Source organism: Pteronotus mesoamericanus, unplaced genomic scaffold, assembly GCF_021234165.1.
Source record: "Pteronotus mesoamericanus isolate MK-2021 breed Mesoamerican mustached bat unplaced genomic scaffold, CSHL_Meso_final contig_347, whole genome shotgun sequence".
NCBI lineage: Eukaryota > Metazoa > Chordata > Mammalia > Chiroptera > Mormoopidae > Pteronotus > Pteronotus mesoamericanus.
In genome coordinates this window covers 18491436-18519282 of record NW_026555137.1, presented here as the reverse complement: position 1 = coordinate 18519282, position 27847 = coordinate 18491436, and the positions used below count along the sequence as shown (strand labels likewise).

The following is a 27847-nucleotide window of genomic DNA, read 5'->3' as shown; positions in this document are numbered from 1 at the left end:
ACGTTGTCAGAGTAGAAGGCGGTGAAAGAGATTCTTTCCCAGATTTGCTTATTAGCTTCGTTGCTCGAAGGTTATGTGCCCAACTCAACCCTGATGTATATGCTCCCAGGCAGACCTGGGAATTCAAACCTGCCATTCCTTTCAGGGTAAGTGGAGGACAAATTCTTGAATGTTTGCCAAAGACTCAGCCAGCTAAGCTCAAAGGCATTTGAACACTGGACTTTGAGTAAGTTCATGGTCACACAAGGCAGACACTAAAAGAAATGCCGCACTGACCCTGCCTTCCTTCCGGTCCAGACCTGGGTCAGTTAGGCCAGGGCAAGAAGTCCATGTCCTTTGGTACCTAAAGTCCTAGACTTCCGATCCAGGGATGAAAATTTGTCTCATGCATGAAGAAGCCAGACGATGGGACTAGAGATCCCTTACATAGTTTGGGTGGGGCCTGATCTAGGGATGACTCTACTTCTAGAACATGAAGTACTTCTCCTTGAGGCAGGTGTTTCCAGTGTGGTACCATCCTGGCTGGCCTCAGGGTCACCTCCTAGAACACGGCAGATCCTCCATTTCTAGGGTGAGGGCTCTCAATCAGAACCAGAGTAGCAAAGAAGGGACCGGTGCTGCCCAGGGTATGGAGCTACAGGGTTTCAAGTTCTCTCTCCCCAGCATCAGGGCTAGACCTCGAGCCAAGCTTGCAGATCGAGACCAAGCAGCTCTGGCTGTTGGCAGAGGATGGGTGCAAAGGTTGAGACTCAGACAGGCTCAAATAAACAGTCAGAGAGAGTCCAGTTTGAAGTAATCTTACCGTCTAATCCCTGTAATTTTTTTCCAGACACTAAAGACAGAACGTATCCGCTTACTTATGTACCTCCAGGTATTCTCAACTTTCACATGATACCCACAGAATTATTTTTGTCAGAGTCCAAAGCTGACTTATAAGTCTTTTTATAAGTCTTGAGGCATCCCTGTGAAGACTTAAAGACAAAGTCTCCCAAGGTTCCAAGCGCCCCACTGGACCAGCTGTTCTGAAACAGTACAGCCGGAGGCCACCCATCAGTCCCACCGGAAGCCTGTTTTGACCTTCATGAGAACCACTATTCCAGACCGTCAGACAGAGGGCTCTTCAATAGCAGGCACTGCATCTTATTCAACTTCCAATACGAACCCCCTAGTAGGCGGTGATGGAGGGATGAATGGATGGAGGACCCACTGGTGAATCACGATGTCTCGTTAGGTATTTGTAGTTCCCAGCCTGACCTAAATGGATGCTTTGCAGCTGTCCCAGGCCATTGGTCACTGATTGTTATATAGGCATTTATAAAGCCTTCAGCTGGGCCTAGGACAGTCTACGCATCAGGAACTGAAACCATTACCATTACCATGTCACAGAAGTCATCACGTCGGTCCGTCAGCTCTGCCGCAGCCCTCCCCAGTCATTGTTGTTCAGCGGACCCTGAATACTGCCTGTTGTAGCCCTAGTCACAGAAAGGTCAGGGTTAGCGCATCTAGATTCGGCCCTGACAACCCAGAAATCACCTATCTCCCCTGGAAACCAAGACATCCCCAGTCGTGAGACACTTGTCACTGGGGGGCGCCCAAGGGCTTTGGCTGCCCCACGGGGCTTCTCGTACCCTGGGCTGTTGTCAAGGACAGCGGGGCCCGCAGTCAGATTTCCACTCTGCATCTTCGCCTCGGTGAGTTGTGCAGCCACGGTCAGCCACACTGCGGGACACCGGGGGGCTCTCTGTGAAGCGACGGGAAACAGCCCTGCTCTCCCCAGACCTGCATGCGGTCCAGGGCTGTGTTCCTCAGCGGGACCTCGCGTGGACCTCCCTGGGGGCATCAGGGGAAGCGTAGGAACAATCACAGCCCTGGGCCTGAAGGCGTAGAAAATGTCAAGTGGAATTGCCAACATTAGATCTTTTGGAAGACAATATGACAGTTTTGCACCTGATAGGTGCGAAGACTTTGAAAGCACTTTTTAAATGACCTCCTTCTGGGACATTACAGCCAGAGCCCAGGGTCCCTCTAGGCTCAGGGAACCTGAGGGGCGGTCCCAGTTCTATGTATTTAGCGAGAAAAAGAGCCCCTCTCTTGCTCACCAGTGCCACCATTCTCTGAACACTGTTCCCACCTCTGTCTTTCTTTGGAGTTTCCAAAGAGGCTGTTATAATGGGGGAGGGGGTCTGGTTAAAATGGGCAAAGCCTCCTGCAGAAGGACAGACCCTCAAGCAGGGGGCTGCTCTGTTAGGCCGTCCTGAGCTGCTGCCACAGACTGTCCGGCCTCACGGTCCGTGGGCTGTTCCCCGTTGACCTCGTGACCACGTGGAATCGCATACACAGCACACGCTCCTCCCTACATGGGTTACTGACCCGACTCCCTGGACCAGGCCGTTCAGGACGTGAGTCCTCAAAGCGGCATCCTGGTCGGCTTTGCCGACCGCCTTGGTCAGCTCCGTAGCAGAAAAGGCCCTGGGGGGAAACTGTCGATGACATAATTTTCAGCAGAAAGAAAGGAAGACCAAGGAGCTTATGTGCATTGGGGTAACAAATAGGCTGAGAAACCCTGGAGGTTAATATGCAAGAGTAAAAATGGCTTGATTAAGACAGTGGTTTTTTTCCTCTTTTCAGAATTTAATATTGAGTATTATTATGTCGCTGTTTCAGAAAGATTCTTTTATAATAAAAGGCATCCATTGGGCAGACCGAACAGGGACAGAGTGCTCCGATTTCTCACTTGCTTTCAAGCTTTCTGTGGAGCCTGTCCCTGCCGTCAGATAAGGTCCAAGGCGTTCTATGTCCTTTCGAAGGACAGGGGGCGGTCAGAAGTGTGTGGTGGGACAGGGGCCTCCTCTAGGGGCAGTGTCTCTGTGAGAGAGTCCCTCGGGCTGAGTTCTAATCCCAGCCCCACCCCCTGAGCACTTAGACAAATGACTCCAGCTCTGAGACTCAGTTTACCACTCTGTCAAGGGAAGGCAATCACAGGGCCCCCAGATTTGGTGTTTTGTGTTTACGACGTACAGAACGCACAGTGAACGCTGAAGAAACATCAGCTGTTGTCACTCGCCTGGCAGTTGGCGCACCATCGTTGATGGCTTTTCTTCCTTCCCTTCCCGACAGCTGGGACATCTTCCTGATGATCGTGGCCGGCATGAAGCTGCTGCGCAGCTCCTTCCGCAGCCCCGCCCACCAGTTTGTGCACCTGGGCTTCACTGTGATCTTCTTCCACTTTGACTACAAAGATCTTTCAGAGAGTTTCCTGCTGGACTTCTTCATGATCTCCATTCTATTCAGCAAGGCAAGTCGATGGGCTCTTTTCTTCACTTTAAAATGTAAAAGGTGCGCTCCTTATCAAATGGTGTAACAGTTTTAAATATTTTTAAAAATAGAGCATGCAATTATATTGAATTACGTATGCATGTTACATGCCTTCTGCCATTTCGAGAATATTCCCCGTGGAATATAAATATGCCACCTTATTTGCCAAAAATCACTAATGAATGTGAATTAGTCATTATTGTTGCTTGAAATTTTATGATCTTTGTCACTGACAACCTCTTTCTAGAACTTTCTTAGATCCCTAAGGCTGTAAATTAAAGATTAACAGCCAGACATTAAATGGTTTTTAGTTTTCTCCTCCTCCCTCCCTTCCATCCTTCATTCTCACTGCCTCACTGACTCAGCAGGCGTTCTGGCTTTTGAGGCCAGTTTGAGACCCGGCACCGAGACCAGGTCCCCTGGCATATCTCCTTTCCCCCAGCTTGTCTCAGGGTGAGGTTTTGCCTGCTATTCAGTCGCGCGCAGGCAGTGAGAACCCTCATCACCACTCAGGCAGATGTGCGGGGTGCGGTTGGACCTCCAACGTGATGGAGGGAGAGTTCTCCGGGCACGCGTACGCGGAGCACAGTGACTCAGCCCGGGCTCGTGAGCAGATGGGAGAAAGACTTGGGAGCAGCCCTTGGTGGGTCAGCTGCGTGACGCCCCCTCCTTCCACACTGGCCTCTTCACATGCTGTTTTCTGCCGTGAGATTCACTTAACAAACAACTTCCTCTTTTGGTTAATAATTTTTATATTTTAAAGGCTTTTTTCCCCCCAACTTTTTTTTTTTTTACCATTTTTTAATCAGTTCTGTAAATTTTTCTCATTATTCCTTCTCTCCTCCTCCTGGTTTTCTCTCTATGTGTTTTAGGGAACAGGAACCCAAAGCTCTCATATTCTTGGGCGAAACGCCATGATAATTGACATCACCCCAGCGTTACTGTGTATGCCTTCCCTGGTTTAGCTCCAGGTGGATGCTGATTTTTCAGTTGTTTGAGTCTGTCCTTGGGTCACTTGTCATATGCCCCTTACTCTTCCTTCTGCGCCTGCCCCGTTTCCACATCTGACTCTGGAACCCTGGCCTTGCCCACAAACATTTGTTCTCTGAGTTCTTTTTGGCCTTGATAAACATATCTCATTTTTCTTCTATGTCCTGTTTTCCTTAATGATATATAAATTCCCGTTATCTCATATAATCAATGCAAAACTTTTTTTATGACCCTTAAAGGATTTATGAGGTTATTGTAAATAATGTCACTGCTTATGGGGGTAAGGGCTCATTATCAGATGCGAAGTGTGCTAGGATGGGTTCAATTCCCGCCTCTGCCATTAAGTATATTTGACATTGTGATACTGGTATTTCTTTCTGAACCTCAGTTTCTTTAGAATGGAAGAGAACGGTGCCAATCTCACTGGGGAAGTTTCAAAGACTAATTACTGTAACTATAAGAGAAGTTTTTAAGTAGAACGTGCCTTTCAAGTACCAGGCAGAATTTTTAAAGCCACGGTGTGGGGAGAGAGAGAAGTCACGCACTGTCTAGCGCGGGAAGGAGTGTGGCCAGTTTCCTGTGCCGACTACTCTGGTTAAGTATCACCCGGTACAGTGAGAGGCCCCAGGGACCAACCGCGTGCCAGGGAGCAGGGAGGGTCTCACTGTAAAAGTCAAAAGAGGGTGGCTTCTAATGACCCTGCCTCTGGCAGTGGCAGGAGCAGTGGTATGTTTTTGCAGGGGCACAGAGCCGGTCCCCACTGGGCCTGCTGGTCAGCCGAGAGCGGCTGCCGCTGGCCGTACGTGGCCCACTGTGCGTCCGGAGAAAGGCTGCTGGGGGAGACGCAGGAGTTATGGTTGCTCTCGTTCCTCTCACCCACGAGGACACTGAATGCCAACTGGGCATAACGTGGGGAGTGGGACCTGTCGGGACATAGTCTTGGTCTCAACCCACGGAAATTTCTTTGCCGCTGGCGTTCCACCACCATGACCTTTCAGAAGCACCAATTAAAACACCAGACATGGCAGACAGAACTGCCGTAGCAGTGTTCTTATCTCCTCTGATCGAGGGAACATCAGCACATATAATTTGAAGAGTCTGCTTTTAGGCTGGAGAGATGATAGCTATGTCTAAAAGCAAAAAAAAAAAAACAAACAAAAACAAGTGAGACAAAAGTGGAAAGATCAGCATGCTGAGTAGCGAGTCGGTCCTAACGCACCCTAACCCCATCTAAAGCCTGCTCCCTCCTGGTCCCGAGGGGCAGCGCGCCGTTCCTGGAAAGAGAAACAAGATCTGACTCCTTGCCAAAAAAAAAAAAACAAAAACAAAAAAAAAACACCCAACACCCATATATTTATATATTTATATAGTCAAATGAAGAGACAGCATTTGAGATCTTTCTGGAAAAACCGCCAGTGGAAATCAGAGACCGGACAGCCGTGGCAGAGCGGACGCCCCGATTCAACGCTTCCTGTAAAGGCCCTGCCTGCAAATCCCAGGCGATGCTTTCCGTTCATGCTCCTCATTTCAGTAAATCCTTTCAAACGCTGTCGGTATTAATGCGTTTCCTAGAGGCTTTCTAGGAACCTAAAGAGTTAGTCTTGGAGTCAGTACTGCTCTTTAGGGATAATCACTGCACCACATGGATTGGTACGTGTTCAGTAGACGCTCCAGTCCTGCTTGTGACGAGTCCTCTCGTCTGACCGTAGTCAAGTCCATTGTCAAGTCCCGCTTATGACACGCTCTCGCGTCTGACCCTTGCAGGAGCCCCCGAGGCCTCCCGCGCCTGCTTCTGTTCCGCGAACTAGAGAGTCCCTGTAGGTTAGCCCAGCAGCCCTCACACAAAGGCTGCAGACGAGTGAGAGACTTAGCAGGTCATCTGGTTTCCTTGGAAGAAACGAGCTGCGTGAATAGAGGACTTGTTGTTCTGAGTCAGTTGCTCCTAATCCTCCAGGCTTTATGGATAGAACAGAGACGCGGTGAGGGAGAGAGATGATCCGCAGGATGAGATCAGAGCACCAAGAGGCCAGAGAACAGAGTGGGCGGCTTCCAGGGACCCCTCCTGTGTTACTCTCTGCCTCCCTCCCTGGATCTCCAGAGGCCCCCCCGACATCTGGAGGGTGAATGCTGGCTGGTCTCTTCCGTCTGCCAGATCTGGTGGAAAATGAGCCTAACGGGAAAGAGTCCATGCCACCTGTGTGTCAACAGAGAAGGCGGGACGTTCCCAGGGGACAGTCCTAGGCTGGTGGGGGCAGGGCCCATGCGACAGGCGTGGCCCTCCCACCCCGGGGCCCCGGGGCTCCTCTGGGAAGTCAGGCCCTCCTTCCACACCCCTCCTTCTCTCAGTCCCTCTCCTTACTCTCTTCTGCCCCATTTTTCTCTTTCAAGAAGTAATTAATGTAATTAATTTGTAACATTTCCAGCACGCCCAGGTCTTTGGGGGGCAGTGAGGCACGCTCCAGGTGAAGACATTCGGCGGCAAGGAGTGTTTGGTTGCGACAGGAACAAAGATGACAGAGGGCCCCTCATGCTCTCCCCCTGGTTCTGGAGAAGTTCTTAGAAGCCATCTAGTCTTGAAATTTTTGGTAATTTTGAATTGGAACATCAGGACTTGAAAATGCCCTGCCAGAGGATAGCCCGCCGGTATTTCCAGGACGCATTAAGCATGAAGTTCTGTGTGTCGTTAGTTCAGTGCGGGGCTCACACCGTTACCAGCATCTGAGTTACCATTTAGGAAATTACAGTTCAGGGGTGAGGTCGTTTTCATACAAAGCCGTGGGAGTATCCGCGCCAGCGCCACAGCGCGTGGCTGCGTTGTGGGCGACTGCACTTAGCATTCCAGTGACTTGAAAGCAGAGTTTCTACACGGCCTTTTCCTTCTTCTCTGAATGCAGGTGGTAAGCCTCGCATGAAAATGGACCACTTTTGGGGGAATGCGTCCTTTTACAGAAGTATTTCTTTAAAATACTTTGCTCAATAAAGTAACTGTTTGTTTACTGAGTGTACCTTCGGTGCCGGCATGGGACTGGGCACAGAGAATGCTAACGAGAACAGTGACAGTGAGTCCTGATTTGGTGCTTCCGCGGCCAGGCACTATTTCCAGCACGTTGCCCACAGGGACCTGCTTCACCCTCCTGTCAGCTTCGTGGCTCAGAAACAAGTTCATTGCCCCGGGGTCTCACCCTGTAACACGGGAGAGCAGGGCTCTGTTCTGAGGCTGTGCTTGGTGAGCCGCCTCCCCTGCCCGGGAGTCCGGAAAGAAGGCACCATAGGTCAGAAGGTCATTGCAGGGAAGTAGGATGGGAGGTGACTGTTGTAGAGAATTTCAGGAGTGCACAGAACAGTGGTACGCAATCCCACCCGGTAGGATCAGAAACGATGGTGCTTCCCTTGAGATGGGAAGAACGGGGCAGTGAGTCCAGCGAGGACGGCCGGGAAAGGGGGCTGCGCGGAGGGAACCGCATGCGCCAAGGCCCAGAAGAGGGAGCCTGGCATGTCCTGGGGATGGCAAGGTGTTCGATAAGCGTGACCCCCGGGAGGAGGGTGGAGAGAGGTGGCACTGGGAGCCTCAGAGTGTGGCCTTTATCCCTGCGTCAGCTGGTGGTTGTTGAGCAAGGGGGTGACAGGGTCTGAATTGTTGCTCTTTAGAAACCCCTCTCGGCGGGAGGGTGCCAAAGACGGGCACCGGTGGGGCCCGGAGACGAGCGGGAGAGCGTGCGGTACTCGGCCTGCGGTGCGGAAGTGCGTGCAGGAAAAGGGGACACGCTCGGGCGGCGTCGGCGACCACAGGGGCTGCCGGGGGCGGGGCAGTGGGCGGGGGGAGGAACCGCCGCGTCCGGGCCGGCTCGGCTCTCGGATGCAGGGCTCTGCGGGCCAGGCGCTGTCAGTAACGAGCTCAGCGGAAAGAAAAGACGTTTGGGGAAAAAGAATGTTGGTCTCAGGTGTGTTGAACTGTGGCCTGAGAAGCGATGACGACCGATAGTGAAGGCCTGCGGGGCGGGAACCTCTTCCATTTCACTATTTTAATTCACGTAGCTATTTTAATGCTTGAATGGGTTGCTGCAATAAAATTAGAAAAACAATGGAAAATACAGGAAAGTCTACCTCTATACACATTTCTTACCCCTCAACTCCTCCTCTCTTTAATGAAAACCAATGTTAACTTTTCATAATAATTCCTTTCACTCTGTTTTCCAAAGTATTGGCGCACATATTCACACATTCACATACACACCATACGCACGCGTAAAATATTAATAGGATTTTTCTTCACACATTTTTATTTTCCTTTTTGCTTAAAAATAAATCTTAGAGGCCTCCCATGACATCTAACATGGCCTCCTCTTTTTGATGCCTGCATAATATTCCATAGGACGTAAAATAATTTGACAAGCCCTTTCCCTACTGAAAGACAATTAGTGTGTTCTTGATTTTTTTTCTGTGGTAGTTGGGACTTCTGCATTCACAAATTCCAAATGAAACTGGCTTAATATAAAAAGGGAGTTTAATAGTTCATGTAACTGATTGGATGTCCCAGAGGCTTAACTTGCTATGTCGAAACACTGTTTCTGTTTCTCCTTCTCTCCTCTGCCATGGCTTCTTCCTAAACTGGCTCTGCCCACGTGTGTGACTGTGTCACTAGCTTTCCTACAGCTAATAATCCCAGAAGGAAGCGAAAGCGCCTGTCCTCATAGCTGTGACCCTGGGGGACGGTCTCATTGACTTCTTTAGTGTCATGTGTTCATGTCTGAACAAGGCACAGGGGCCCGGGGGATGCATGTCTCTCGTCCGTGAGGCCTGCGATTCTAACTGCGTCCTAATCGAGCTACGAGGCCGGGAAGGGGGTGCAGAGGGCAGACGTGCAACGTCAGATGCCCCTACATCCGACCGCACAGAGAGGATCGCTAACATTCCGCTTTGCGTGAGAACTGCAGAAGCAGAGCGATCGGGATTGCTGGGTCTACCAGATGTACGCAAAAGGGCTCAGTAGGGAATCCTTCCCAGAGACTTACATTGCTTCCAAAAAGTGTGACCAGCATGTAAGGAAGAGGCAGCCAAGGGGATGGAGAAGGGACCTGTGGGACAAGGTGAAGCGCGACGTGATGGTACCTGAGGCCATGGTTTCAAGAAGGTGGGAATGGTCAACACTAGCAGAGGCTTCACACAGCACCCAAGACCCAAGAGTGGACGCTGCGTGTAGCCACGGAGACGTCCTGGGGGAGGGAGCCGGTGCCGTGGGGCTGGCGCTGCCGAGTCGGCCTGGGAGGGCAGGGACGCTGGGTTACTCCTGTTTTGTGACCTCCGCGCCCTCTGCAGGCCTCCGTGTTTGGTAGCCCCATGTTCGCTGTTGGACGACCGAGCCTGTTCACAGAGCGCAGGTCGGTGTATTTAAATGTGGGCGTGCGAGGAAGCTTTGTAGCGTGCGGTTCCGTGAAGCCGTCTTGAAGAGGAAACTCCACAATGACAGCCCCTTTAAGGCCATTGATCTTTTACGGGCTTTGAAGAGGTCATAGTTTTAGACGTGACATTCTCGTTATGTATAAAGGATTCCATCCACTGCCCTCGCCGGGAATAAACATGCTAAATATCTGAGATGCGAAGGGCCAGTGTACAGTGTGTACTTAGCCCCACCATCTCTGGATTTGAACGCAGAGCTCGATACTTAATACAAGAGTGCAGTTCTGACACGTGGCCGGCCAGGAAATCGTGCACAGCCAGTGTTATTTTCTCTCCTCAGCATGGCCTCCCTGTGAGCCTTGAGATTTGGATGGTAACAGCTGCAGCTCGTCTCTCACGGGGTCGTTGTATGGACTCCTTCTCGCTGTCCTGAGACGAGGTGGAGGCAGTGGCCGCTCCACATCATCTTTCTGTTGAATGTCGCTCCATTCTCTACTTCTGTTTATTTTTTGCTTGCTTCCCCTCACTGAGTCGAAGAATGGACTTGTCAAATTCACTGATCTTTTCCTAATTCTGGAATCTTCAGTAGGGTTGTCTCACCATGTCCTCTCTGCTAGACAAGACTAAGTCCCATAATAAGATCAATCCAGTTGGTTAAAAATGGCCTACTGGCCTGGAGTCATATCAGGTTGTGGAGCTCATCAGTAAGTATTGCAGTGTAACTGTAAATGCCAATTAACCTGAAAATTATTAGGTGGATTCTTACAAAGTCTCCTGTAGTAAGATGAGTGGGGAGAGTTATATTTGCTTTGATGCTGAGTTATCAGTGTTTGGGGAGGCATTGTGCCTGAACGCAAGTAAGGAGACTTGCAGTGTCTCATCACACTGAGTACAGAATTTGATTCAACACTTATAATTTAGTGGTTACACTATGACCGCCTCGTTAGCTGTCCAAGGAACGGGGATGCGTCAGTCGAAATGCCCTCTTAGAGCTGAGCCTAGCGGGGGAGAGATGGGAAGTTACAGATAGCAAAGACTTAAGTTATCTCATCAGGCACTCGGGGTTCCGAGGGCTTTCTCCGCTCCTCATCTGGGGCAGACCTGTGGAAATGCACCAGGCACCGGTATTGACTCCATTTCACCGCCTCTGCTGCCGCCACCTGGGTCCCAGCGTCACCGCCTCTGACCTGGGTCACAGCAGCAGCCTGAGGGGCACCCGCTCCTTCCACTCCCACTGCCCTGCAGCCTGTTCTTAACAGGGTGGCCAGAGGGAGAGGTTTTGTTTTTTTTTAAAGAAACTTATTTTGAATTAATTTTAGATTCACAGAGATTTGAAGGTAGTACTGAGTTGCCATACACCCCAGACTCAGTTGCCCCATTATGAATGTTGTACATTATACTAAAGTGCCCTTGTCACATTTAATGAACCAAAATTGATGTTGTTATTAACTAAAGTCCATACTTAATTCAGATTTATTGAACTTTTTAATTTGATATGCCCACGGGTGTGTGTGCGCACGTGCAGTCCTGCTTGGTGTGCCTTGGGTTCTCTGGATTTGTGTTTTGGTGTCTGTCATTCATTTCACAAGTTCTCCGTTATCGTTACTTCAGATATTTCTTCTGCTCCGCTCTCTCCCTCTTCTTCCTCTGGTATCACACTCGCGTGTGTGTTGCACCTGTTGCTATTGCCCCACAGTTCCTGGATGTCTTATTTTGGTTTTGGTGCTTCGCTTTGCAGTTCACTTAGGGACATTTTTATTGACATACTTTCAAGCTCATCGACTCTTGACCACGCCCAGGCTGCTACTCATGGGCCCATCAAAGGCATGCCTCACGTCCGTTACAGTGCTCCTAACTCCTAGGTTTGCTTTTAAAACATGAACCAGATCTTGCCCCTGCTCAGTGCCCTGAAATGGGGCCCCATTTCCTACAGAGTGAAAGCCAACACCCTGCCCTGGCCCACCGACCAGTGCCAGCTGGCTCCCCTGGCTGCTCCGGCCGCCTCTCCTGGCCTCCCCCTGCTCGACGCAGCTGCCCGTGTGGGCCTTCGCTGGGAGGGGCGCGCTCCCACCCCAGAGCCCCTGCCCTTCCCAGAAGCCCACTGGGCTCACTGCGTCAGCTCCTCACAGCTCCACTCACCTCACCTGCTCGGCGAGACCGACCGCCTGGTTCCACGTGGCACCGTGCTCTACCCTCTGCCCTGCCTCCCGAACCTTTCGTGCTGCTCCATGTTGGCCTCTGCGCCTTCATCCCTCTCTGACATGCCCTGTCACTGACTTGTTCGTCCCTTTGCCGTCTGTCCCACTAGAATGCACATTTCAGGTGGGCAAAGATCTCTGCCTGCTTTCTCTAATGACATGCCCCGATTTCCACAACAGGGTCAGGCACACAGTAGGCAGACAGTAAGTCTGTGGGGCATTGAATGTTACTCTTTTATGCTGAGTGTTCCGTATTGTACCCAAAGCCACTCACAGCCATCCCTGAACTTGGTCTTATTCCCAATCTGCCCAAGCACAGGAGTAATGAATGGTTTGCAGAATGTTCACAAAGCTCCTGCAGGAACTAGGTGAATCTTCTGGGGTCTTAGGAACACATGATCACTTGTCATTGCCGCCCGGGATGGTGCAGGAGGAGGGTTTCACAAACTCAGTGATGAAGAACACAGACCAATGCATCTGTGTTCCCGAGGAAATCGGAAACTCCTTGAGTGGTGGGACCAGGGATGCACTTAGTTATTTCCTCCTTCCCACAGTTTCTAACAAAATGCAGGCTCACCGTGATACCTCAGTACATATTAACTGAATTCAGTCGAGAGCTTAGCGATGAAAAAACTGATTTTTGAAAAATGAAGTCCTGGCTTGGACGCAGTGGCTGGATGACATTTTATTATTTTAGCGAGAGGATGATTCCCAGTGTTGGGGGGAGGGGGAGTAGGTGCGTGGAGGGGGCTTTAGATGGAGCATGTGGGTCACTTAGCGTTCCCTCCTTGCGCGGTCCTGGTGTGTGTTTTGATTTCCTTGGCTTCCAATAAATCTCATTCGGCTGCCTCGCCTCCGCCTGCCGTCCCGCTCACAGTGGGGAGCTCGCACATGGCCGGCCGAGCTGGCTGCTCCCCTGCGCCCACGTCACTCTGTGCCCTGGAGCCCGCCGGCCCCCCCGCGAGACTGAGATGGGTAGAAACACTCTGCTCCTTGCTGTAGATTCATCTACCCCAGCAGTGACAAGCTGACGTGTCCTGTTGCACAGCCCCTTACATGTGGCCACAACCACAACCCCACACTGCATGCTGTTGTGTAACTGCTGGGAGGCGCCTGGGCTGCCCTGAACATCCTCGAGTCAAGATGTATAGCCCAACACGCCAACTTTCTTGTCTTCCACTCCCCCGCACAGCATACACACCGGGGAGGTGGTTTTTCCTTAATTCAAACCACGCACGTTATTGTAATCCCTCTCCTGGGAGGGGGCGTGGACCGAGGAGAATGCTAGCAGCTCCTCTGTCCCTCCACCTGCAAATAAGGGCCAGCTTTCCCCGCTCCCATCTGCAACATAAGCCTGGTATGCAAGAGTTACTCTCTTCGTTTTCCCCTTTATTCTCATGCCAAAGTATACTGTAATAAGTACATGGATTTAGTCACGTTGTTCAAAGATCTACACACTCAAATGCATCCCTGCTAATATGTCAGAGAGATATTTACGGGCTCCCACTTTTTTTAAAGCCGGCATCTTTCTCTGCTGAAGGAGGCTGCTTACTGGCTACAGGTTGCGGTTCTTCCCATCAGACACTGGTGATGTGCTGTCACTATAGCCATAAGATGAAGTGCCAGTGCTCACGAACCTTCGCCGAAATGGGCAGTGATGTGTGTTCAAGACACAGAAAAGCTACTTGAGTGGCTTTGGGGAATTCAGTAGAGGGAAGAACTCTAAATCTCTTCACTGAAAGAATTTTGCAAACCGCCCTGACTCGGGACCCAGGAGCAGGGCCCTGTCAAAATGCTCCCGGAAGACGGGGCTCTGTTTGGTCACGAGTCAGGTAGCAGTTTCCTTGTGAGGCCGGCCACTGGCAGTTGTCATGCTTTACTGGTTGGAGGCTTCTGGCTCTATAGGATGTTCATGAAATCTATATAGGAATCTGTGGATTCCAAATAGTGTCCGTCACCGGGTGCTGGTGTTCAGGACAGGACCCGCGTGGTCACAGATGATCCCTTGCTGTCAGTTTTGGAAACACCATGGTGTGTTGCCTCTGTAGAAGAAAACTCTTGATTGGACTGAGATTTTACTATATAAGTTTAAATGGCCCGGGAGGCCCTGGCCGGTGGCTCAGCTGGTTGGAGTATGGTCCTGGGCCCCGAAAGGTTAAGGGTTCGATCCCCAGTCGGGGCACGTACGAGAGGCAACCAGCTGATGTTTCTGTCACATCAGTGTTTCTCTCCCCCCGCCCCCGCTTCCTTCCTCTCTCTCTACAATCAGTAAACATACACTTGTCCTTGGGTGAGGATTAAAAAAAATAACCGGGGAGCAAGAGCGTAAGTACCTCTCTTCTCAGGAAAATCAGTGGCATGTAAGTGAGTATCAGGGAGTAACAAGAAAAGTTCCAGTGAACCTGGGCCCCCTCTAGCCAGGAGTTACATCTCTTGATGAGCTGGGAAGACACCCAAGGCCTCCCTTCACTCATTGTTTCACTTTCCGAAAAACACTATTCAACGTACATCTGCCGCGTGTGCCTGTAGCACTTGCCTGCTGGAAGGTGCGTGTGTACAACTGCAGTTAACGCCCAAGGACTGCAGCCCGTGACCGTGCACTCAATGAGGGTGTGCGAGAGAATGGCAAGGAATGCTTTTGAAACGATGTCCTAAGTGCAGATAGCCTGTGTTTGTTGAGCACTTATTATATGCCGAGTCCTAAGCTAAAAAACTACATGCATTATTTTATCTGATCTTCACAGTAAAGTTCTGAAACAGCACCAGGACCACGGCTGCTTTGCAGGTAAGAAATCTCAGCGGCATGAAACAGGTCCAAGATCACACCGCCATGAGGTCACACAGAGCTGGGATAAGGTCCCAGGTCGGTCTGACCCGGAGCGCATCCGGCTGCCAGGGCGCGGCCTGCCTTCTGTGTGACATGAAGTTATAAGCCGGCCTTGGGGGGTCTCCTCGGGAAGCAGCTGATTAAGGCAGCGGGGGAAGAACCACAGGGAAAGATTTACTCTTCGATTCCACTTCAGTTCTTCTGTTAACTTAGTACTTATGCCTCTTTTTTTTACTCATTGCTCTTACATTAAAAATATAAAAACTTCAATCAGAATGACCTTCAAATAACATCAGACCATTCCATGTGTGGTGTCAGGAACTTCACCAGTTTGCTCCCTCCCATTTTTTGTGGCCTATCACACGTTTTATTTTTACATACGCCATACACACCTCATATATTGTTATTATCTTTGTTTTAGGTCAAAATTGCTCTTTTAGAGCAATTGAAGATAAGGAAGTTTTATTTTATGGCTACCGATTCTATGTATGATGCTCTATTTCTTTGTATACATCCAAATTTCCAACCTATATCCAATTTCTTCTATCTGAAGATCATCCTTAAACAATTTAAAAAAAGATTTTATTTATTTTTAGACAGAGAGGAAGGGAAGGAGAAAGGGGGAGAGAAACATCGGTGTGTGGTTGCCTCTCATGCGCCCCCTACTGGGGACCTGGCCTGCAACCCAGGCCTGTGCCCTGACTGGGAATCAAACCAGTGACCCTTTGGTTTGCAGGCCGGTGCTCGATCCACTGAGCCACACCAGCCAAGGCAGTCCTTAAATAATTCTTGCATGTAGGTCTCTTGACAATGTATTTTCAGTTTCATTTTTGTTAGAGAAAGTGCTTCTCTTTTATTTTTGAAAGATATATTCACTGGGCATAGAACTGGATTTGACAGTCCCTGACCCCACCCCCGCGTTAGCACTTTCAAACGTCGCTCTGTCACCGCCTGGCTTACGTTAGAGACAGAAGTCGTCTATAATTTTTACCTCTGTTTTCTTTGCGTAATGTGTCTTTTCTTTTTTGGCTCCCTTCCAGATCTTCTCTTCATCTTTTGTTTTTAGCAATTTGATTATGATGAGCCTTGTTGTTGCGCAGGATTTGTTGTTTCTTGTTTGTTTATTCGTTTGCTTTGGGTATTTGTCCTTCTTAGTGTTAGCTGATATTCTTGAATCTGTGGCTTGGTGTCTGGCATTATTTTGAAAATTTCCTGGTTATTATTTCTTCAAATACTTCTTTTGGCCTCTTCTTTTTCTCTTCTCTCTCTGAGGTTCAAGCCACGCACGCGTTAGTAGGGTATTGTTCTGCCGCTCTTGGACCCTCAGCAATGTCTTTTTGAAATTCGCTCAGATTTATCTTTGTGTTTCACTTTAGGTTGTTTCTCTTGACCTATCTTCAAGGTCATTGGCTCTCTCCTTGACTGTGTTAGTGTGATGACCTACTGAAAGTATTCTATATCCGTTACTGTGTTTCCCATTTTTATCATTTTCATTTGAGTCTTTCTTTTATAGTTTCCATCTCCCTGCTGAAATTTGCCATCTGATCTTCCATATTGTATTTCTTTTCCATTAGAGCCCTTAGCATAGTTCCACATGTGTTTCATATCTGAGTCTTGCTCTGACTGTTGCTTTGTCTTTTAGGGGTGTGTGTGTGTGTGTGTGTGTGTGTGTGTGTGTGTGTATTTGCTTTTTGTATGCCTTATAATTTTTTTGTTTGCCTTTTACTTTCTTTGTTCAAAACTGATCATCTTTTAGAGGGCTGCAGAGAGTAAAGTAAATAGAGTGTATGTTTGGAACTGAGTGTGCCTTTCCTTCTGCTAGATTTTTGGTCCAGGAGTAGGAGGTTGGCCGGGTTGGGGGTTTCGTTGTTACTATGGTTACCTGCAGGTCACCACGGGCTGCAGACCGGGAAGGCCGCTATATTCAGGCTGAAGTTGGTTTGCTAGAGCGGTGTCGCTGCCGTCCTCAGCAGCACGTCTCTCTGCTTGCCCTCATGCCTTCCTGTCCTCTCGCATCAGCACCTGCTTTTACTTTAAAAAAAAAAAAAAAGGTGTTATTTATTTCTTTTTAGAGAGAGGGGAAGGGAAGGAGAGAGGGAGAGAAACCTCAATGTGTGGTTGCCTCTCACATGCCCCCTACTGGGGACCTGGCCCGCAACCCAAGCATGTGCCCTGCCTGGGAATCAAACCAGAGACGCTTTGATATGCAGGCCAACACTCAACCCACAGAACTACGCCAGCCAGGGCTGCTTTTACTTTTTACTTACAACTTGTTGGCTTGGTGGCGGGGGCCAAGGGTCGAAGGAGAGAACCTTCTCTGCCTTCTAATTAAACCTCAGTCTTAGGTCTTCACAGTGTCCCTTTGTCTCAGGGACATGCCCTTCTAAGTCCTCCTGGCCCTCCAGCTGCAGCTGCAGGCACAGCAAGTACCCCAGCACCTTCCTCAGGAGTGGGGTCTTGTTGCTGTCACTCTCTTCCCCCAGCTGCAGCGCGGTTTGGCCAGTGCCCTAAAGAGAGCAGCGTCCGCTGACCTGTCCTCCACAGACGACAGCTGCATTCCGCGCGGGAGATCGGGGGAAGGGCTGGCAGGGCTCTGTGCTCGTGCACGGGCCTGCCGCGTCCTCCCTCTGGGTCGGCGCCGCTTCCCACATTTTCTGAGGGCCCCGCCGGCCTTGTCTGGGAGCTCCTGGGGGAGTTCATGGAGAAGAGACCTGCGATTCCTGTAGCCCCAGGCGCTTCACAGTGTCCCACCAGCCCACACTTGGCTGTCACCAGTTCATCAACCCTTCTGGCCGAACTCTGCCTGCCAGGGTCTGGTTGCGCCTGCCACAGGCGAGCGATTACCTGTTGTCTCCACGCTCCCTGAAGGTGCCTGTCTCTCCTTCGGTTGTGGGCGAGGTCCCTGCTTCACCGCCCAGTCATCAATTTGAAGTTTATCTGGCTTTTTTTCTCTTGGTAGGGTGGGAGAGATGCTCTTTGCAACTTTGTGTCTCCCAGGGAATAGACCAGAAGCCCTTTCAACTACTTTTTCATGTCCCGTGAAATGGTGATCAATTTGGTGTGTTAGTCAGAACGCTGTGACGGCAAGTGACAGAAGCTGAAGGGATAGGGCGGGTCTCACTGGCAGCCCAGCCACTGGCGGAGCGGACAGCGGTGGCGGGCCCTGTCTTTGGCGCTCGCCTCCTGCCTGCTTTCTTGCCTGATTCTGCGCGGCTCACTCCCACGCACCTGCTCTCCACGCAGGAGCACGACGGCTGCCGCGAGCCCCCCTCCCCGCGTGGCCCGGGTGGCCGTGAAGCCTCGCGCCTGTTGTCTGTACCTCGGGCTCTGCTCACTCCTGCGTCCGTGATCACCCGACTACGACGGCGGATGTCAGACTATGGCCGGCCCAGCGGGGACCACGGGTCCAACCCAGCGGTCAAGGGCAGGGGAGTGCGCTGTATTAACAGCCCCTGCACTAGCTCGGTGACCCCTTGGATAAGTGGGTGACATCTCCTTCAGCTATGGTTTTAAATTAATTTTTGCGACCTAGATGCCTGTCGGTGGTGTAGCAACTCACTGGACTGTCCAACAAAAACAACGGCGTATTGGATGTGAGGTACTACACTGTGTACTGACCATAAAGATGTCCGTGAGGCATGGGGTAGAAAAACCAGGTTCCAGAGCAGTATATATTGCGAATTCAATTTAAATAAAAGGATGCACACACACACACACATGCATGTATTTCATGGGTGTATGTGCAGAAAATTCCAGAAATATTACCTCCTCAATCAACCATTACTGTGGCTGGTTCCAGAAGTTGGGTTGGAATGAAGTGGGTAACAAGAACCCTCACATTACAGTTCTGAACTATTCGGCGTTGTTAAAGTGAGACGGTATTATTATATTTGTATCACAATGCCATGCATTTTGAAAGTTTAAGTGCGTAAAGCCCACTAGGTGGGACATCACCGTAGGAATTGCTTCATTTGCGTGTGAACTAGGTTGATGGGATGTTTTACAGGTATAAGCCCTGGGGAGAGAAGGTGAGTTAGACAGCGGGAGGGGTGTGGGGCACGGGATGGGCGGGAAGACACTCCAAAAAGATGGAGGAAAAGCTGCCTCACCTGCATGTATTCGCAGTATTTGTTTCTCTTATTAAAATGCTGCGCAGGTAGAAGCACCATGGTGCCTTGAGAGGAGACTTGTGAACTTAGCCTCCTTCCCGAAGGCAGTGCTGACGGCCCGTGGGATTTGGTGGAGCTTTGAGAGGGAGGAAGCCCCCCAGAAGCAGGGTCCCGAGGCCGCCTTTTCTCCACGGGGAAGAAAAGGCTCCACAAAATCCAAAACAGCTATGGGGAAGCTGTATCCCATATAGAGTGGTGGGATGAGGGCGAAAATAAAGAATTCAGAGGATTAAGGAGTTGAAGAGGAAGGCAGGGGGCGGTCACAGATGTGTTGTTTGGAGCCCTTCATTGCAAGGCCAGTGTGGGCAGGACGCTGGGAGAACAAAGCGAACGCCCCCTCGCCGCTCCGTCCGTCCTCGGTTACTCCCGGGGGAAGTCCGCCCTCACGTCCCTCCTTCCTCAGGGACCCACACACCTGAACCCGCGCCACAGCCAGAAACACACACAGATGCAGGGCTACAGTGAATTCCTGGCCCCTGGGGGTCTCCGCGGGACCTTTGGGACGCTGGCTCCCCACCTCTTGGTAGACGACAGCATTCCGGTGCGCAGAGGTGCTGTCATTTGCATTCGTGGGTACACTAATGAGCCGTTATGAAATATGACCCTAACTAACGTCTTCTGTCCTGTCCTCCTAGGGGTCTGGAATTGTCTGGCTGCACAAGGTCGGCTAATCAAACCCGCGCGGTTGCATTTTCCTTTATTAGCTCCCATTCGTTTGCCTAAGTAGCTCCCCCCTGCTGGTTCTCTCTTCCCTGCATTAGCCCTGTTTCTCTTTTTAGTTACAATTTTGCAAACCGCACTTCACAGATGATCAAGTATTACCCTGGTTGCTTTGCCCTTTCTTAGTTTTTACTTGCCATCATGGTTCTAGTTTCACTTTATTGTTGTAGGTTAATCAGATTCCTCCTGTTTGATACCTCTTGCCTGAAAACAATTCTGCTATTATGTTACATTTTCTTATTAAATACGGTGTTTACTGTGAAATAACGCTCATATCTTTCATCGGGTTTAAGAAAAAAAATCTTTTGTCACTGGTTGCAAGGGACTTTCTTTGAGCGAGTGTTGAATTTGTTTTCCAACCTTCTTTCTGCATCAATTAAACATTATATGGTTTTTCTTTTTTTACTTTCTTCATTATTTAAATATACTGACTTTTTTAATATTAAAACATTATGAGATGAACCAAATTTGATCATGATATGTTTTGTACAGTTATAGATTCATTCAGTAAATATTTTATTGAGGAATTCTGCATTTATATTAATAGATGACAACAACTATATTTTATCTCATAATCTTTTTGTTCACTTTTTATATTAAAAAATATTCTCCCAATATAAACTGTGAAGTTTTTCTAAGATGCATATTTTAAAGTTATGTATCTTCCCCTATAAACTGCTTTAGCTGAGTCCCGCAAGTTGTGATTGATTTCGCTGCTTTTCATTGTCACTCATTTTTAAATATTTTGTAATTTTGACTATCATTTATTGTCAGTTAATTCAGTGTTATGTGTTTTGTTATATTTGAGTGCACACTTTCTGGTTGTTACTGCTTTGTCCTCTTTTTACTATTGACTTCTAATTTGATTGCAAAACAATTAGCATGGCATCATTTCTTAGCACTGGTTAAAACTTCTCCTGCAGTTTAGTAAGTAGTATCTTGTGAATGTACATATGGTTGAAAATTATATTCTTTCTCCTTACTTAGCTGCAGTGTTCTAATACACAATACCTCTAAGATAAAGCTTGATTCTGTAGGTCGAAATTTTTATATGCTTATTTATTTTTTAAACTATTGTTCTCTGAGATGCTTGTCTCCAAATCTCTCCCTAAGATTATGGATTTGTTCATGTCACCCTAATTCTGTTCATTTTGACTTTAGATGTCTTGAGATTAGGTGGTTATGTATATACATTCCAGTTATTTTCTCCCTCTGTTGACTCCTCCCTTTTATTGTTGTGTACGGATTTCTTTTTTAGAGTAAAAGTCTATTTTGTCTAATGTTCATATAGTGAAGCAAGCTTCCTTTCAGCTAAGATTTACCTGGTATCTTTTTATATTATTCTCTTATCTAAAACTTTCTAAGTCATTTTAATATTTTTTATAAAAGCAAAATTTTTCTTTTTCATACAGACTGGGAATCTGCATGTTTTAGTAGGCAGATTTTATCTGTTTGCATTTACTGTGAGTACTGAGGTGTTTTTTTCTATCGTGATATTTTTTGTTCTCTATTTATGATTTTTCTTTTTTCCCCCCACCCCCACCGGTATTTTCTTGCCTCTAATGGAATGGATTTCCTTTAATCCCCTTCTTCCGTCTACTGTTTTGGACATTGACTATCGTATTCCTAGTCTTTTGGTGCAATGAACCCATTTCGATCCGTTCCTTCCTGAACACTTTTCCGTTCCCCACGTCACCACCTTGGCCTCAGGTTGTCTGATAGTTCCCCCCAATTCATTTTTCCTGGCTTTAATCCCGCCTGAGGCCATTAACCTGTTCTCCCCGGAGCCTCCAAGTGGCTTCCCCTCCTTCCGGCCCCCTTCCCTGTTGCTCACGCCTCTCATTTTGAATCCAGTTCTCCTTTATCTTGTTGGCCAGTTTCCGTGGCTCCTTTCAGCCGCATGCGCCCCTTCAAGGCCAAACCTTGGTGACTACAAAATTGCGTGTAGTTTTCTGAAGTACGTTCTTTCTGAGAAGGAAGCTAGCTGAGCCTGACGACAAAATGCTGAAAAGAAAAGAAAAGAAAAGAAAAAGACAAGTGACGGACTGATGCGGGGGGGCTCGCAAAGCCGGGGCAGGAGGCGAGGTGGCGCCTGGGGCGGGAGGAGGTGCCACTTGAGTCGAGGGGAATGATGTGTGTGCAGCTCCCCAGGTGGGTCTGCTGCGTGGACAGCCAGCAAGTGGTCAGTTTCTTCGCTAAAGGGGGGACCCCAAAGGAAAGACGGCGCAGGCCTCGTTTCAGAGTGTGTAAGCAAGCAGATGTGTCGGGGTCACCTCTATTTGGTAACACTCCCTGAAAATGGTTGTGGATTTATGCAGAGTGGATTTCCTGTCTATAGCGCAGAGGTAGTAGCCTGTCTGTGCATAATTGAGAAGATGTTTACAAAAGAGGTCATTTAAAATGAGAGTATTTATGGTGTGTTTTTTGTTTTCCTTTGGAAACAGCCAGAATTGCTGCATTGTGACTTCCTTTACTCTTTTTATAGTTTGTTTACTTACTTATTTATTTATTTTTAGCGAAGAGACCCAGATGACTTTGTTTTCTCGGACAGTCGTGCATGGGCGGCTTGTGAACGTTATTATGCTTTAAGGGGCCTAAGATTTAAGATCTTGAAAGCAGAACGTTAGGAATGAGGGAAGCTTCATGGGAGCAGAATCTTAATGCAGGGTCGTAGCTAATCCAAATGGGATTTCCATTTAAAGTACGTCAGTGGAATATCCCGTGGCGTTGGCGGGTCGACCAGAAAGGTAGTGGTGTTTTTGTTTCACTAAATCCTATCTTACGTGTTTTATTGTTTTATACACAATGGCCTAACATGAGGCCTAAAGTGAATCTTCATACACACGTCAAATTAACAGCGGGTATTCAGGCTTCTTTTTGTGCTTAAATGTTACTTTTTGGCGTTAAGATTTTTCCTTTGTTCACCTAGTTGCACCCGTGGAGACGGTCAAAGTATAGAGGCGAATTAGGAAGTTGAGGCTTTCTAAGCCAGGGCACACGTGTGAGGATGAACACACATAAATTGTATCAATATTTGTGGAGCATTCAGGAGGCTCGGGGACCTGGTGGTCTGTCTTTCTGAGGCCCACGTGAGCGTGCCCAGACCCGTAGGGCTGTGTTGCCTTTTATTAACGGTCACTTGTACTGAGAGCGCGTTCCAGGACAGAGCAAGCCCCTCATCCCCGGGCACATGGACAAGAGGACCCTGGCTGTGGCTGCAGCCCCCATGTGGCACACTTGCGACCCTGCCCCTTGGCTGCCAGCAGGAAGGCCCAGGGGAAGACCCATCCCTCAGGCAGGCCTTCCCGCTGCCGCCCTTCACAGAGGCTCCCAGGCTCCAGGCCTCCGGGGGTAGAAATACCACTGGATGGAGAGTCAGGAGTTCTGGCCTTTGGTTTCGCGTGAACCAGTGACCCCCGCCCGTCCTCGGCAGCGCACTTGGCCTCCCTGCACCTCCGTTCTGCACTGGCTTCCTCCTCTCAAGAACAGGAGGACCTGGACTTGGTGAGTTTCCCTTGTTTTAGAGGGGACGTGAGAATTTCCTGATTGTGAGCTCAGTCATCCTGAAAATAAGACTTGTCCTGATATTTATTTATCAAACTCTTATGCTGCACTTACAGCGGCCGGGTGCTGCTCAACATCCTAACAAAGGTGAAGTCATTCCCTCCTCAGACGGCACTGTGAGGCGGCACTATCGCCGTCCCACGATTGGTGGGAGCAGGGTTTCGAACCTGGCAGCGTGCCTGCCGGCGCACGCTCTTCACCACTGCCCTGTGCTGGCATCGGACGTGCCCACAGCACGCGCTCTTCCTGGTGAGCTTTGCACAGAAGCCCTGACTGACCGTGACATGGGGAATCACAGATACATAAAGGACGGGCATGTTGGGAGCGCGCTCCGTCCATGACTGAGAACAGCAGATGCTGTTTTATGAGCTGCCTATGGGAAGCCTTTGACAAAGTTCGCATTTTATTCTTCACAACGTTTGTGAAAGTAGACGAGGCGTAGAGACACATAGAAAAAGAGCGAAGCAACCTGCGGCCTTGGCTGCAATCAGGGCGGGAGAGTGCTTGCCTCTGATGACTGGTTTTGCTTATGTGTAAATGCAAGTTGCTGTGCTAAGCACAAAGTAATTGTAATAGAGTCATGTAATCATAATGCAGCCCAGCTGAACTTGTTAGAGCTTTAAACTTGCAGATGAGGCTTTCCCAGGGGCTGCCTGTCTGACGGTAGTTGCTATGCCTGACCTACTTATCAGCTTTTTCAGAAGGTGGAATAAAAACCTTGCAGGATAGAGACATACATTGCAAACCCAACATGAATAACTGTGCATAACCCATGATTCATTCTCAGGGCATTGGAAGGGTCACACATCACATAAAGTCATCTTGTTTATGCTTGCAGTTTTCATCCAAGCATGGGTCACAAGTTAATTCTCAATAAATAGACTAAGAACTCTTAGCGGGGCGACCAGAAGCTTTCAAGTCCAAAGGTTATTCGTCTCATCGAGTTTGGTTAGACACACACGCGCAAGTGGATGCAGGAGAACACACCGCCGTTTCTCAGGACTGTTGCGTTTGGTGTCCTCTGGAGTCCTGTGTTTGAATGGCTTCTCTTTTGTAATTAGCATGTTCCTGTGCTGGCTGGGTTAATGGTGGGGATGGAAGGCAATGGAAGAAATCTGTTAACAGAAGTGAGTCGAGCATTTGAGTCTGGGTTCAAACCATCAGTCTCGGTCTGCGCAGGTGCCCTGTGAACGGGTAGAAATCGCGGTGCTGGGAGAAGAGTCTTTTTCATGTGAGCCTAAGAGATGTGGCCTCGAGCTGACATAACATGGCTGAGTAAACCGAGTTCTTGCGGGCTCTGGGCACTGGGCTCAGAGTCTCGGCTCTGGGAGCTGGGTGCCCCGACCAGCAGGGGTGCAGGAAGCCTTACCTGGTCCAGGGTTAAAACCGAAGTGGCCTTTCTAGAGCACTGAGAAGCCAGCCCTCCCATGGGTACAGAGGGAAGGAAGTGGAAAGTCATTAGCAAAAACAAACACCCGGTTTTCTTCTCCAAAATTCACATTCCGTCCCAGTTCTCACGTCCAGTCCTCTCACCTCTCTCCTCCATTTTTTCCTTTTTTACCCTCCCTTTGTCCTTCCTCTGTTGCTTTGCCCCTCCCTCTGCCTCTCCGCCCCCGCTCTGTCCCTCTCCTTCCCCACCGCCAGGTCAGTGGCTGGAGTCCCCAGTGGACACGTTGAGCCTCGGGGTTATACGCAGCCACTCATGCGTGGCTGCTGAGAATCTCGTGTCGGCCGTGCCTGTGACAGAACTTACCTTTGGCTCATCTTGTGTGGCCCGCCCAGCGATGTTTAATTCTATGGTGAAGTTTTTCTCTAAAACCAGGCTATTTGTGAGACTACAGTGGGACAAGGAAAGCAAGAGGAGGACTTGGAGAGGAATCTAGTTAACCTCACGTTAGCTCATTACACTTGCATGGAGCGGTTCAGAGGGACCTCATGTCTTGGTTGCAAAACCACAGGGTTGGCCTTTCACCGGAGGGGCCAGTTCCTTGAACTTTTCCCGGATGGTCCTGTTTCCCAACCTTTGCCTCCCGACTGTGGTCCCCTCATGGTGTACGTAACACCGGATGGGCCGAAGTAAGAATTCTGAGCTTTTTGCCCTGGTCGGGAGGCTCAGCTCGTTGGAGCGTCATCCCTACACCCAAAGGTTGGGGGTTTGATTCCTGGTCAGGGCGCATATAGGAGGCAACCCGATCGATGTTTCTGTCTCCCATCGATGTCTGTCTGTCTGTCTCTGTCTTGCTCTTCCTCTCTGAAATCAATAAACATATCCTCAGGTGAGGATTTAAAAAAAAAAGAATTTGAGATTTTCCCCTCTTTTCACATCATGGCCTTGGCGAGGGTGCTTCGTTGTCCTGTGTGCTCGCCGGCCCGGGAGCCCCCAGGCCGGGAACAGTCTGTGCGCTCGGAGAGTGTCTGCGGGGCTTGGGGGGCGTTCTGGCAGGCTACGACGTACGGACGCCGTGGGGAGGCGACAGCAGGGGGCGCGGGCGTCCGGGGTCTGTCCGTTGCTCCCCCGACGAGGCCCCGGGCCGCAGCCGGGCAGTCGGCCGCTCTCCGTCCTTCTCCGCGCTTCCACGCGCTGGCTCTCCAGCCCGGACCCCTGAGCCCGCCTGCACTCCGCGTTCATTCTTGGTGCGCAGACGGCCTCTTCCCTCCAAGTGTGCTTCTCCCCAAAACTTGCGTTTTCCTGTGCTGGCCGGTCTGGCAAACACGACAATTCCCACATCCTCTCTTAGTGTCTAAAGTCCTTGCGACTTGAAATTCAATACTTTGGAGCTGTTTTCCCAACAAGAGCAGCTGAAGAGCTAGGATGAACCTAATGCACAGAAACTTGAGCACTGTCAGTGCTGACAAGTGCGAGCACCAATCTCCCTCTAAGTGGCCCAGTATGGAGGCGGGGAGACCCAGCAGCACGTGGTTCTCTGAGACAGGCAACGGGAGACACCGTGTCGATCTGTGGCCTGAAATAATAATCAACCTTGTGAGACTGAACGACACTAGGTTTCTTTTGATCACCTTGTGGCTGTTTCCAAACACCCTTCAGCAGGCGCCTGCCTTGCCTGCAGGGCAAAGGAGGGACAAGGGGGCGGGCAGCCGTTTCCCCTCCCCCTCCCAGCCAGAACGCGCCTGTGTGCTTTACGTGACTTTGACGCCACCGCCCCGTGGCCGTCGCCTCTGACGAATCTTTCTCTTCCTCTGCTTTCAGCTCGGGGACCTGCTTCAGAAGCTGCAGTTCGTCATGGCGTACGTGGCTCCGTGGCAGATGGCTTGGGGCTCCTCGTTTCACGTGTTTGCTCAGCTCTTTGCGGTCCCTCGTATCCTTTCCGCTGCCGTTTTCATCCGTATTTCACGGCTGCGGGCTTTTCAGCGGACCCTGCCAATGGGAGCCCTTTCAAGTCCTCATGGTCACAGTTTAATGGGGGCGGGGGCGGCGCTCTGGATTCCCCAGAGCGCACGTAGCCTTCAAAGATGGTTCCTGATTTTGGACTCTCCCTGCTTCTTAATGCATATTCAGGAGTTACTTTGTTTTTTCTGATTCTTCCATTTCCCATGCCCAGATCTGCATGAAGATATCCTGTCTTTCAAATGGAAAATGACCGTTTAAATGATTCCGTCGTCCACGTGTGCAAAATAGTGCACATCGATTTCCTGTATTTAAACAGTGTGGACCGGGTTGATGTATTTGATATGTCATTACAGATTAGATAACGTTGTATTATGATATAGTTTAGTTGTTATGTACTTAATAATATTCAAAAACTCAGAATTAGGTGCAAACAGAATTAGCCCAACCTTTGAAGACTAAAAAAATAATTTGTAGTTTTATTTGGCAGTTGCTATTAGCCAAGGAACCTAGTTTTATTATTGGTAGTTTCATTTGGTTGCCTTGTATGTCTTTAAGTGTTTTCATAATAAGAATCAGGTTGAATTTGCTTCAAAACAAATTTGAGCTGCTTGTTCTAAAGATCACTTTGATGCCTTACAGCGTGCAGGTGGGCAGAGAGAGACAGAGAACACACGCACATGCGTGTGTGTATGTGAGTGTTTGTGGGGGCGGGGAAGAGAGTGTATACACAGGCTGGTAGGAAGAAAGGGACGGAGAGACTGAGAGGAATAAAAAGTATTTATTGAAAAGAGAGATTAAAGGCAAATATCCTTGACTCAGACCTGAAATGTGCCTTCAAAGCTTTTCCTTCCCTCTGATTTGATACTCTCTAACTTTCTATTTCCCAGGACATGATTAAGGGGCTGCTGGCCCCAGAACCATGGTGAAGTTTGCTTAGTAGGCACCTCCCTGAGCCTGGCACATTCTTTTAACATCACCTTTCAGGGGGTGGACCCTGGGACCCCACCTTCCCAAGCCTCCCCAGGGATTCCTGTCCCCCAATGTGTGTGACCCCAGTCCTAGTCCCTGGCAGCCCATCGGGGGTGCTGTTGGCTGCTTTTAAGGTGGCAGGGAATGGCGCCCTGCACCCCGAGGCCAGAGAACACAGTCAGGCCTTGAGCTGAATGTCAAGCTAACGGACTGTGGCTTCAAGCTTTCAGACCATAACGCGCACACCTTCCGTGGCCCCGTCCCCTGGGCGGCCCCAGAGGTTGTGCGGCTCCGACCCGGTGGCCGCCCGCAGGTGGGTGCCTGGGGCCGGCGGTCATTCTCCACAGGA

General features: G+C 49.6%; 1 protein-coding gene across 1 annotated transcript in view; it reads left to right on the top strand.

The window, feature by feature from the left end:
* PCNX2 (pecanex 2) overlaps positions 1–27847 on the top strand; it is a 215149-nt gene that overhangs the window by 109081 nt on the left and 78221 nt on the right. The window contains exons 21-22 of the mRNA XM_054576753.1: positions 3118–3295; positions 26389–26497. Of these exons, the coding sequence (XP_054432728.1) occupies positions 3118–3295; positions 26389–26497 (287 nt within the window). The remainder of the gene's footprint in view (positions 1–3117; positions 3296–26388; positions 26498–27847) is intronic.